Here is a 12,566-nt window from a genome sequence, read left to right on the forward strand (position 1 = left end):
AGGAAGGAATATATTTGTCATCCGCACCTCTAATCCATCGATATAAACCATTTATTGTTTTACTTACCATTTTTATAAATCTTTTTATTATAATTATTTATTATTTTTAACTATGTAAGTTAATAAGTTAATATTTTTAAAATTAAAATATTATTTAAATAATTAATTAATTTGTTTGTTAATGAATTTATCTTTTTATTGTGTTGTTTAATGTTTGTCGAGTTTGTTTATGCACAATAAAAGAAACGAAAAACAGTAAATATTGGGCTTATGTGGGATTAAATTGGAGCGAAAGGCCCATGCAGAAGAAAAGAGGATAAAAAAAAAAAGAAAAAAGGAAAAAAGAATAAATAATACTAGGGTTGTGGTGTATCTAATAACCGAAGTTGGAGTTACTACTGAAGTGAAGATACTGAGTTTTATCCGAAAAACAAAAATGGAGACCTCTTTGCGATACGGAGAAGATTTCAAAGCTCTGCGAATTCATGCTAAGGAAAAACTTCGAATCAATTCGAACACCTACGTCCAGGTATTCTGTATTAATCATCAAACATTTTCTTCATCGTCTCTAATTTCATATCTCTTCTTCCCTTAGATGAACGGAGAACTTGACACGAAAGTTGGACAACTAACTTCTTCCTCCAGTATCCTTATTAAACATTTCTATTCAAATGTAAGTGTTTCTTTTCTCTTCATCCCAATTTAAACCTCTTTTTTATTATCTATTAATATCTCTTTCACTCGATTAGTTATCGTCCATTCTTGGCGTCGGATTGCGACACGATAAACGTGAAAAATTCCGCTATACTGTCAACGCAAAGACAACGATTCCTGTCCCCGTCAGCGTTCTCAAGGGATCATCTGAGGTTGACAGGGAGTTCAAAGAGCTACCCAATGTTCTCAATTTTAAAATCAAAGGAGCATGTGACGTTGACAGGGAGTTTAAAGAGGTTTTTTTCTCTGATTTTTACTTTAAATTGCGCATTTCGTTTTTCCTTCAAATGCTGAATTGTTTTGTTTTTGTAGAAAAAGTCCAGAGTAGCGGTGGAGTTTTCGTTGAACCTCTTCAATTTCCAGAAGGATCAAGACATTAGACTCAGACTTGGATGCGAATGTCTTGAAAAGGTTTCTGTTGTTCTCCTCTCGATCATACATAACTTTCCAATATTGTAACCGCGATTTCATTACATCTCTGAACTTTATTGCATGGGTATCTTGACTATAAATCGCTTCGAATTCTTTATCCTAATTTGGTGGTGTCAAGAATGCTTTGGTGATAGCAGGGTTTTATGTTGTGATAGGAGATTTTGTCATGTTCCTTTTGACTGAAATTGGTATTTGTGTGGATGGCATGAGATGTCGAGAAGGATTGAAAATATGGAGAAAGAAAACCAAAAAAATGGGAATATTGTCTTGTGTATCTTGTCATGCAGTAAGGCCAGACAGTCATCTATCTATGTTGACTATGATTTTGAGTTGGATGGAGTTTTCTCGTCAGTGATTTACGTGGTTGTTGGAGCCTTGGGTGATTTTGTGATGTAGTGGCTGCTGAATTGATTATGTTTTCTGTCCGTCTTCGGGGAATTTATTTTTTGAGCCCAATGAATTCATTTATCATTTTCCTTTCAGCACCTAGATGAAGAGAAATCCCTTTTCTGCCACTACTTTTTATTTTTCCTGCCATTCTCTCAATCTCTGGGCATTTATCGTTGGTTTTGAGTTTCTTGATTCTGTATGAAACTGGTGAGTTGGAACTAGATTGAACTGTCTTCAGTAAAATTAATTAGCTGCAAGGTTTTAAAACCATGGTCTGTAACTGATAGCAATGAGGTTGAGGCCCATGTCTAGAATATTCTCACTGCATTGAATTAGCTCTAGTTTGTTATAACTGTCGTGCGTGCGTTTACGATTATTCCTTTGGTCTATCTCTTTAGTTACCTACAAGCACACAGGGCTTTGTATTGAACCCTTGTATTCCGTCATGATCGAATGAAAAGGGCATAGAAGAATCATTTTATTAGAATTTGTTCCATTAGTCAATTGTTTTGTAAGTAACCACGATATAAGCCTCAGTATCAAATGTGACTGCAGTTGTCTGTTACGTAGTGTTTAAGAATTTTACCGAAAACTAAACCTTATTAAAGTCGAAGTCATGTACAATTTATATGTTTTTGACACCGATTGAATTGTGTGACACGTGGATTAGTGCACTTAAGGAATTCTTAGGGTACAAAAATAGTAAAATTACTATAGTCTGACGTTGATGTTTCATCTGGTAGCAACCAAATGGTTTTCTGAAATTAGGAAGTTAGCATAATCCGTGAAGTTGTAGTTGGTGTCATTTTGTAGAAGATGTTTTGATATTTAATGTAGTTCTTTGTACCATTCCCCAATTCTGACAGGCTATTATATTATTCATGAGGCTTTTTCTTAATGTTACATTACATATTGAAACTCTTGTTTCAGGTTCTTTACCTGCAGATCAGAGAGAATAATTGGACAATAAATGCCGATTACAAAGGTAGATGGAACGTGAGATATGACTTATGAGAAGTGCAAAGAGCTTTTTTCTGCATTGATGTTCTGCTTGTCATTTCTTGTAGACGTGTTCTGTTTCTCACCCTAACCTTAAGCCTGCCTTATAAAAGGGACCATGCATAAATTTATGTTTAGTCATGCGAATTGCTTTGCAGGAACTAAAGTGATTTGTTGAAAATGAAGTTCGCATATTGATTTTACAATTTGGGTTGAGATGAAATTCTTCACTGCGTCTGTAAGATGTCATCATCTGGAATTGGATGAATTCGCCTGTATTAATAAAGCGCTAAAGAAAAAGATGTATGAATTGATAAAAACTTTTAGGGAAAAAAGTTATACGAAACAAATCAATACTCTTTCTAAGATTAATTTATATACTTCTAATATATAAAAGTTGAAGTGCAAAGTAGATTTACCTTGTAATGATTAACTTTGCTTCTTTATTATTTTTTTTATAACTTCTTTTGACAAAAATGTTAAATTATATTATCCAATGTGATTTCCTGGATGACCTAAGATTATTATGTTTAAAGTCAAAGTCATTTACACATCTTTGCTGTAAGATTGCTTTTAAAGAATTGAAAACGAGGGCGTGTAACACAGTGCGTTTATTATTGTGGATGAGATTTTTAAAATAATTATTATGAAGATTAATAAAATGATTATATGACTGTAATTATACCATAATGTAAAATTATGTTATATTGTGGCTGTTATATAATTTATTTTCTCGTACAATATATTTTCATTATTAACTGAGTCTTACGTAAAAGTAAGATAGCATATTGCATGTAAAAGTTTTGACTGTCCAGTTAAGAATTTATAAAAGATGATGAATGTAATGATTAATTTTGGTCTTGATGAATAAAAAGCGAGTGAATGTTGGGATGTTTAAATAATAAGTAATTTGATTTGAAGAGGTGATGAAATTGAAATGAATAAAAATAGTTGAATTGGAAGGGAATATTGTTATAAATATGAAGAGAGGTGTAGAGCAGTAGTAGTTACTTATAGTGTAAGGTCCAACCAAAGAAAAGAAACCAAAACTTGAAACACACTCTTTGCATTTCTCCGAACACATGACTCGTCCCTTCAGATATTTAGGCGAGCGCAACTCGTCCAACGACTCCGCCGTTGTCGACTCCGACTTCGTCGTCATCCTCGCCGCCCTCCTCTGCGCACTCATCTGCGTCCTCGGCCTCGTCGCCGTCGCGCGCTGCGGCTGTCTCCGCCGCCTCCGCTTCTCCTCTGCCCCCACTCCACAGCCTCCTCCCGCTGCTGCCAACAAAGGCGTCAAGAAAAAGGTCCTCCGCTCCCTCCCCAAGCTCACCGCCACAGCCGAATCCGCAGGTAAGTTCGCCGATTGCGCGATCTGCCTCTCGGAGTTCGCCGCCGGAGACGAAATCCGAGTGCTGCCTCAGTGCGGACATGGATTCCATGTTAGCTGTATCGACGCCTGGCTCAGATCGCACTCCTCGTGTCCATCGTGCCGTCAGATTCTGGTAGTTACTCGGTGCGACAAGTGCGGTGGGATCCCGGTTCCGTCGAGCTCCAGCTCCGCGCCTCCGCCGCAGTCGGAATCCGAGGCCAGATTCAAGGTAAGGGAGGATAACGGCAATAGGTTCTTGCCTTAGGTTAATCATATTAACTCTAAATTCATGAATCCTTTTCTTTTAAAATATATATGTAATAATATATTGTCTATATAGTATGTATAATTTATAATATGAATGAACTAGTTGCTCGTGTGTAGTTTAGTTTCAGTTAGGAATTAGTTAATTAGTTTCAGATTGATATGGTTAGTGCTGTAATTATCAGTTGTATTATTCCATTTGTGCGCTCTCAGAGCAATGGTGTGATATCTGATTCTCTGTAGCCTGCATCAGTTTAGTTCTGGTTCTTACTCCGTGCGTACTACGTTTTCACCTTCTTTTTTTCCTTTTTCTTTTTCTTTTTATTATTTTTCTCTGGTTTGATCGGATTTCGTTTTCGTTCGCATATCACCTACATGTTATGGCACCTTCTATGTCTCATTTTTCTCCAATAAAATGTAGAGAAAACTGGTTCCAGATGGCGTCCATTCCTTCCTGACGCCATTTTATCTTTTCAACTACACTTCTTGCTTTCTGTTGAATTCTTTTATACCTTGTTTTGTGAATGTGTGAACTCACTTGGTATTTTTTTTTTTTCAAAAACAGTATAAAAAAAAGTTGGTTGGAAGAGAAATAATGATCTTTAGTTTAATTATTTTCTTGAAATTTCAAAAGGTGAAGTGTTCATTTTTAATATAATTAAATTACAATGAATATATTTGAATATATAAATTATACTCTTGAGTATATATACTCAACTTATATTGAATCATTTTAAGTAGTAATATAAAGTTTTTTTTTAATTATAAACACTATCTTTTTAAGAAACAAAACGAAATTCATAGAAATATAAATTAAATATTGTAGATTGAAAATTTATATTCTGCTAAAATATCAAAGTATATGCATAATGATAATTTGAAATGATTGAGAAAGGTGTTAATTTTTATCAGGCAAAAAAAAATAGTCATTTAAAAGAGAGAGAAGAAAAATATTCAAAATGTGTATGGGTATAAAATCAGAAAATGAGATAGATAAAGAAGTATTTTAATTTAAAATGATTACTTTGCATAATGTAAAAATTTGATTCATACACCTGAAATTTATGATAAATAAATGGTTACTCTTAGCCTGAAGTAGAATAATGATGATAAAATATTTCAAAATATAGAAAAAGGAAAATAGGTTGTTTGAAATGTATATTTAATTTTTTATATATACTAAATTAGGTTAAACTTATTGGTGATGGAGGACGGAAATTAGGTTTGACGTGTTTAATTATTGACCCGAAATGAGGGTTGGGTGGGATGAGAAAAGAAATGAAATTGGAAGAGTGTCTGATAAAGCTACAGAAGAGAAGAGAAGGTATCTGAGATTCTTCCGCTGAAATGTGAATTAGTGGAAAGGAAAGAAAGGAAAGAAAGGAAAGTGGAGCATAAAGCACTAAAGTTTAATAATGCCCTCTCACACTATTCTTATTTTCATTTTCTTTTCTCTTTTATTATTATTATAGAAACAACTTCATTTGTATTTTATTACTATGACGGTTACCTTGACCACTCCATTCTTAATTTCTTTATTATTCGCCCCAACACATTTTCATGCCAATGCTTAATTACATACAATATTACATCTTCTCAACAGACCAATTTCGTTTTTCGATTACTCCTGTCTAGTAAACTTATCGATATCTAACATAGTGATATCATCAAAAACTACTTTTCTGTTTCAATTATGGAATTGAGGTTATTCTTACGCCAAATTTTTTATTTTTATGTTTTTATTGTTTGTCTTTCAATCTCATTTGGTTAAACTAAAAAGTTACTTACAAAAAAGTATTATAATATCAATTTTTTTAAATAATACGTAGATACAATCGTTACTCTTTACTTTAAACATTTGCTCTTAAGGTTACAATCAATTGATTTTTTAAGAGGTAATCATGATTATTCTTAACATTTTTTTATTGTTTGAACTGTTTAGTCTTAATTGACCGAACAGTCATATGATAGAGATACTTTAATATTTATTTAAAATAGTTTTGGACTAATGATTAGTATGAATATTAAAAAAAATTACATTTTATTACTAGTATTATCTATATTTATAGGATCTCGGATTTGACATTGTTCATATGTTAATCCTAAATCTAAGTATGTCTTAATCATGTTTTAGTGTTAATTATTTATTATTTCTTTACTTGTGTATTGTCGTCCTGAATGATTTTAGTAGTTTAATAATAATAATCAAGAATTCATACACTTTAAGATATTTCACTTTAATGTAAGTATTTTGTTTATATTTGTTTCGTTTGTGTATTGAGTACCTTGACTGAATAAGTGTCGGAACTTAGAGATCGAATAATTTATTCAAATATTATTAAGATCAATTTTTTTTTTTCAATTACTATACTATTTAAACCCATCATATAAAAAATGTATTAGTTGGGTTTGTTTTCACTAAAACTTATTAAATGAATTTAAAACGTGGTTTAAAAGATAAGTTTATATATATATATATATATATATATATATATATATATATATATATATAGTTTTATCATGATTTTAAATTGTTAGTTTTTTATTTGTAACTGTACTTTATCTTTTATTTACAATAATTATTACCAGTACAGGGTGATTTAATTACTGTAAATTTTATATAAAAATTATTAAATTTTCATTATTTTCTTTTAATATTAAATATTGGAATATAAAGTAATATTAGTGAGAGTCCGATGGTAATATAATGTTAAATAGTATTTTTAATTAATTAATAATATCTATAATACTTCATTTTTATAAATTTAAAATACTTCCTTTTACAAATATTGGTTACAAATTGTTTTTAAAATTTATGAGATTTGTTGATATTAAATTTGTATCTCGTAAGAGTAAATTGTATACTTTTGAAAATGGATTTGTTATATAGACTCGGAGGCTGTGGGGTATGCATCAAAATAAGTAAAGTTTGATTGGTTGGCTTAAATAATGTGATATGTGGTATTAATTCAATTAAGAGTATTCATAGTAAAAGTTAAAAAGAAATAATAATGTTTTAGAATGGATAAAGTATTTAAAATGGTGATATTTATTATTTTATTAAGTTTAAAGTATAAATAAAGTTTTTATAGATAAGTTCTTTTATAAAAGAAAAATTATTTTTGGATTTTTGTTAGTTTTTTTATTTAAGTTTTTTTATCTTCTATTCATATTGAAGATAAGATATTGTATATTTTTGTGATGAGTTCTTTATTTTTCTTTGATCAGTTTCTTTAATAAAGTAAGTTGGTTTTATGTTTATTTTTTTAGTTTGTATATTTTATCTATGCATGTGAATCATCTTGATTCGTATACAGTGTTTGAATGTTCAATATGAGTCTTTGTTTATCAGTGATTCTAATGGTGTGTTCTGATTATTTTTGTTTTGTTCCTATATATACACACATATAGGATATCTTGTGAGTTTGAAGATATTTAATATTTCTTAGAGCAATTTTATTTGTCTTTCAAGTAAGAAAATTAATTGTAGTTTTTATGTGATTGATAGCTAGTAATTTGCTAATTATATAATTGTATGATGATTTGCTTGAATAATTGAGTTTTATGATGAAATATGATAAATTGAACTGAGATTAGGGTTTTTGATTTGGCTTACTTGAATTGTATAATGAAATTTGGAATGTTTCCTTATTGGTATTATAGATTATATTATTTGAATTAGTGAAGTTTGTGTAATTTGAATTTGGAATGTTTTTGTATTTATGTTTGCTATTGAACTAAATTTACAGGATTATAATGACATAAATATGCAAAGTTATGCAGAATTGGTGGACGATAATATACTCATTGAACAAAGCCAAAGTTAGAGAGCTATTGACTTAGTGGTTGTTGGGTGAGAATATATTCGTTGGGCGAAGTCAATGTTAGAAAGCTACTGTTTGGTGGTCATTGAGCGAGAATATACTCGTTGACCGAAACCAAAATCAGATAGCTGGCTGATTGACTTGACAATAGTTGAGAAAAGTCTCGTTGGGCAAGTTTTGGTAAAGATTAAGTCTGTGAATTCCAGTGATTAAGTATGTGATTATTTCGCTAGGCAAGTAGGCTTTCATGCGCTACTCACTATGCGAGTAAATATTATCACTTAGTGAAATTACAGAGCCTAACTCTATTTTCTTATATGCTCTATTCTATTAAGTATAATGTATGATGTTGTGAATGTTAAAAATGATAGTTTGTTTACCATGTTTATGTGAGAATAATTGTTAGAATTATGGATAAATATGCATGCAAATAATGATACATGAAATGGTGATAATGATGAGAATGTAGGGGATTCCAGGGAAGGCAATCTCATTTGATGTAATTAATAGTGCGCGCATTGATGTAAGGAATAATACTCAGATTTATCATGATACTCTAATACTCATTCAAGACTCATATATAATGAGTCATGTAATGAGAGATGCATGAGATATTATCATAATAACAGTCTCATGGTTCTTATAGCGATTAAAAAGATTAACTTTGTGTGTAGTAAAACAAAACTCATCCGCAATGATTTTGTAGTACAAATCACCACTAATGCAAAAATCACTAAGAATCATACATCAATATTTAGATTCGGATAATCAAATTCATAACATGAGTTATTTGTTATTATTTAGTTAAATGGTTTTGACAAATTGTTTTGTAATTCTATTAAGTAATATATACTCTCAATCAATATAATATTTTTTTAATTATATAAAACCTTTTTAAATATTTAAATATTATAATTATATTTTAAATAACTAAAATAACAATACTTATTCGTGAGTGATATATTCTTAAGTATTAGCTATATAATATAATAACGATAATATACTATTAACTAGGATATTACAAGGATGTTACAGCGTGACCTAAGATCAATAATGAATGTCTCATTCGAAATCACACGCCATAGGTATCCGAATAATCTTACTTTTGTGGGTTGCATTAAATAATCTGATACATCATTTAATTCAATAAATAATAAATAAATAATAAAGATTCAAGTACACATTGGACCAAAACTATTAAAGTTTTTATTGGGCCCACCAACGATCCAACTTTTTATTTTATAAATTTTATTCACTTAGACTTTATACATTGTACATTGCCCTAAATCCTCTCATATCTAACTTTCTTTCAAAATATAAAAAGTAAACAAAATAAACCAATCAGAGAACTTAGAAGCATTTGTAAAAATAAGAAATAAAAAATCGTCATTTCTTACAGTTTGACATAAAATCACTATATCTTCTATCCCTTAAAAAAGTTCATTAGTGTCAATAATATGAACTACACTCAGAGTGTTAGTGGCTATTTAGTCCATTCTTCAACATCTGTCAAAAGTAAACAACCATGTATGAGACTCGAACATGTCTGTCATTCTAAACAACGTTGTCAAGAGAAATTCTTCTGTAACACAGGAAATGCAATGGCAATGACAGCAGTTGTATAGATAACATTTTTTATTACATGAATGCATACATTTTATGTTATGGAGATTGTCACACTTCCACAACCAAAGGTCAGAATTTTCTTGTCTGATAAAAATGAAGATCGAGACAAAGTCAATTCCATGCAAGAAAATTCTTCAGTGCCATTTTAGTGCAGCAGACACACTTTTTCCGTTGACTTTTTCTATGGCATTCAAATTAGACCACCAAATACTTATATCAGCAAGTCCAATAGTTTGCGCACGATTTATGTTAGCCCGCTCATCACATGTCCAAATTTAACACTTTCCTCTTTTTTAAACTTCAACTTTAATGCAACTCCTCTTTGGGTCCATAAAAGAATATTTATATCTTGATGTGAGGGAAGTGTGTTGAAAGTCTCGTATCGACTAGAAATAATGTCAATTCATAGTATATAAGTGAATGCAAACTTCATTTTACAAACTCATTCTGTAGGATTAAGTTAGGTTTAAAGTCCATTTCTAACCTATTAAAGCCTTAAAAATGTTTTTTTTTTCTTTTTTAAATTATTATGTATTTTTTGTCTTTGTCTTTTTTTAAAAAAATTATTTATTTTTGTTCCTTTCTATTTTTTTTAAATCACTTATTTAGTCTTTCACTATTAATATTGTTAGTTTTTTTTTTCTTTTATAACATGACAAATAATGTACTACCTTATATTCGACAATATACATATATTATATTTCTAGAATATAAATTAAATAGCTTAAAACTAATCATGTCACAAGATATCAGAAATTATAAAATGGATATTATATTATTAATTTACATATAAAATCGTTAATAATGTGTATATTACAACATATAAGAGATTTAATACCAACATCAACTTATATTGTGGATAAGTTTTGAAAGAAGAATTGTGGAAGAGATTTTATATGAATGAGACATAAGTTAATCTTACATTACAAATAAATAATTAAGATAATGAATTTATGGATTTTTTATAGATTTTATGGTATTTCTCTCTCACTTGACTTCTGTATTACTAAGTTAAACCAATAAATTAAGAAGAAATAATAGATATATATGTTGTATAATATACATTGAAATAGCTACTCCACTAAAATAACCATAAAAAGAAAAACAAAATGAATAATTAATAACAAAATATATAAGAAGATGCATATGGTTAGAGGAAGTGAAAGAATTTAGACGAAGAGATTAATGATAATATATATATAATCTTATCATTATTTTTTGCTTAATAAAAGGTGTATTTTGATTTTGCCCCAATTACACGATTTGAAGTTTGATGCTGTTTGGATGGAGCATTGAAAGTGTTGGCATGCACTATAAAAAATAGAGAATAATTATAAGTTTTGAGATTAGTATTATAAAGCAATTAGGGTAATGAGAAGTTGATATCCGAGTTGGAATCAATAATTGGGGAATTAGGACAAAAAATAGAGTTTCTAAAGACTCTATGAATAATTAAATAATTGCTTGACTTTTGTTAAAAGTGATTCCATCGTCACTACCTAACAAAACATCATCTTCTATTTCCTTTATTCATAACCATACATTTCCTTACTTTTTATTTTATTATATAAATCAAAATATTCATTTCTATTTTTAGCTGCCATATCCTAAATAAACTATTAACTTTTTTTGGCATATTTTATATATTTTTCACCCAAACATTTAAAATTGTTAAAAGTTTACAAGCCAACATAAATACTAGTTCATTAGACAACAAAAATTAAAGTTTAAGTATCACATCAAATGATTTTAGGAATTATGCCGACCATTTGAAAAAAAAAATATTGAAAATCATGTAATAATAATAATAATAATAATATAAAAAGTCTTTTTAACGAATAAACACATTATCATAATATAATAAATTACTTATTATTTTATTTATAAAAATCCTTTTTCAAATACATATTTTTCATATTAAGAATGATTTCATTCAAATTATCAAGACCATTTAAGTTATTACTAGAATCTTGTCATTTGTTCATAGAATCATATTCAAGATCTTGTAAAATTATGACACTCGTCATGAGATTAATAAGAAGATTTTAATACGAATTATTAATCTTTTTAAACCTTCAACAAAGATGAATCTTATTTCACTTACATCTCCATTAAGAGATTTATGTTCCAACAATACTTAATAATTACTATTATAGGTTTCCAGTTTCTAAAATGCTATACCTAAAAAATGTGATGACAAATTTTAACAAAACCGATTTAATATCAGAACATATAAATAATAAACTTATAAGTCTAAGTTATATATGAAATATCAAACTTTTATATTGAATTAAATTATATACTTATAAATAAAGAGTATATTTTTTATGTTCTCTTTAAATTAAGTGTTTTTTTCTTTTCAAGAATATTGTTATTGTGTCAAGATTACATTGAAGTTTTAAAAAACTTTTCTTATTTCTTTTATCTTCAGTAAAAATGTTACAAAATTTAGTATATTTTTTACTCTAACAATTCTAATTGCATTTTAGTTGTAATAGGTTCCCATGGGTTAGATTTTCGGTATAGGTTTTCCATAGAAAAGCGAATTCTTGATGATGTATGTTATCATCATTAATCCTTGTAACATTTGTTTTTTTGAAATATTTAAATAATCTATTTAAGATGAACTAAATTGAAGTAGTCCTATTTAAATTAAATCAATCAAGTATAAAAGAATTGGTATTTATCTTATACTCTTTCTGCATTGGAAATGTCCCTGTATTTGAAGGTACGAATTTTGTGTTTAAAATTTTATATTAAAAAACAATTTCTTTCACATATAGCTTAAATATTTTATATCGAAAATTTTGAAGTAATTAAAAAAACAACGATATGAACACAAATATTTAAATAATAATTTTATTATTATTATTATTAGAGTTAAATTTAATTATAAACTCGAATATTTTTAATTAATTTTTTTAAAACAATTTTGTTAAATTGAA

The 12,566-nt window shown here is 28.7% G+C and overlaps 2 protein-coding genes across 2 annotated transcripts; both read left to right on the forward strand.

Annotated features, from left to right (window-relative positions):
• The first annotated feature begins 364 nt into the window (after window positions 1-364).
• On the forward strand, window positions 365-2,751 carry LOC106761103 (outer envelope pore protein 21, chloroplastic). The gene is made up of 5 exons (XM_014644609.2): window positions 365-529; window positions 596-673; window positions 750-950; window positions 1,027-1,125; window positions 2,467-2,751. The coding sequence occupies exons 1-5, from the start codon at window positions 437-439 to the stop codon at window positions 2,548-2,550; spliced, it is 555 nt and encodes a 184-aa protein (XP_014500095.1). The 5' UTR covers window positions 365-436; the 3' UTR covers window positions 2,551-2,751.
• Window positions 2,752-3,422: 671 nt separating this feature from the next.
• Window positions 3,423-4,441, forward strand: LOC106761441 (RING-H2 finger protein ATL80-like). Its single transcript, XM_014644993.2, has one exon. It carries the CDS (start codon window positions 3,618-3,620, stop codon window positions 4,170-4,172), a length of 555 nt encoding a protein of 184 aa, XP_014500479.1. The 5' UTR covers window positions 3,423-3,617; the 3' UTR covers window positions 4,173-4,441.
• The last annotated feature ends 8,125 nt before the right edge of the window (window positions 4,442-12,566 follow it).

Source organism: Vigna radiata, chromosome 5 (genome assembly GCF_000741045.1).
Source record: "Vigna radiata var. radiata cultivar VC1973A chromosome 5, Vradiata_ver6, whole genome shotgun sequence".
Lineage (NCBI taxonomy): Eukaryota > Viridiplantae > Streptophyta > Magnoliopsida > Fabales > Fabaceae > Vigna > Vigna radiata.

What these genes read in the sequence shown, in the direction of transcription:
- LOC106761103 (XM_014644609.2), top strand. Translation starts at nt 437, where the DNA reads ATGGAGACCTCTTTGCGATACGGAGAAGATTTCAAAGCTCTGCGAATT. An exon ending in ATTCGAACACCTACGTCCAG is followed by an intron (nt 530 to 595) that starts GTATTCTGTATT and finishes TTCTTCCCTTAG; the next exon opens with ATGAACGGAGAACTTGACAC. An exon ending in TTGACAGGGAGTTTAAAGAG is followed by an intron (nt 951 to 1,026) that starts GTTTTTTTCTCT and finishes TTGTTTTTGTAG; the next exon opens with AAAAAGTCCAGAGTAGCGGT.
- LOC106761441 (XM_014644993.2), top strand. Translation starts at nt 3,618, where the DNA reads ATGACTCGTCCCTTCAGATATTTAGGCGAGCGCAACTCGTCCAACGAC.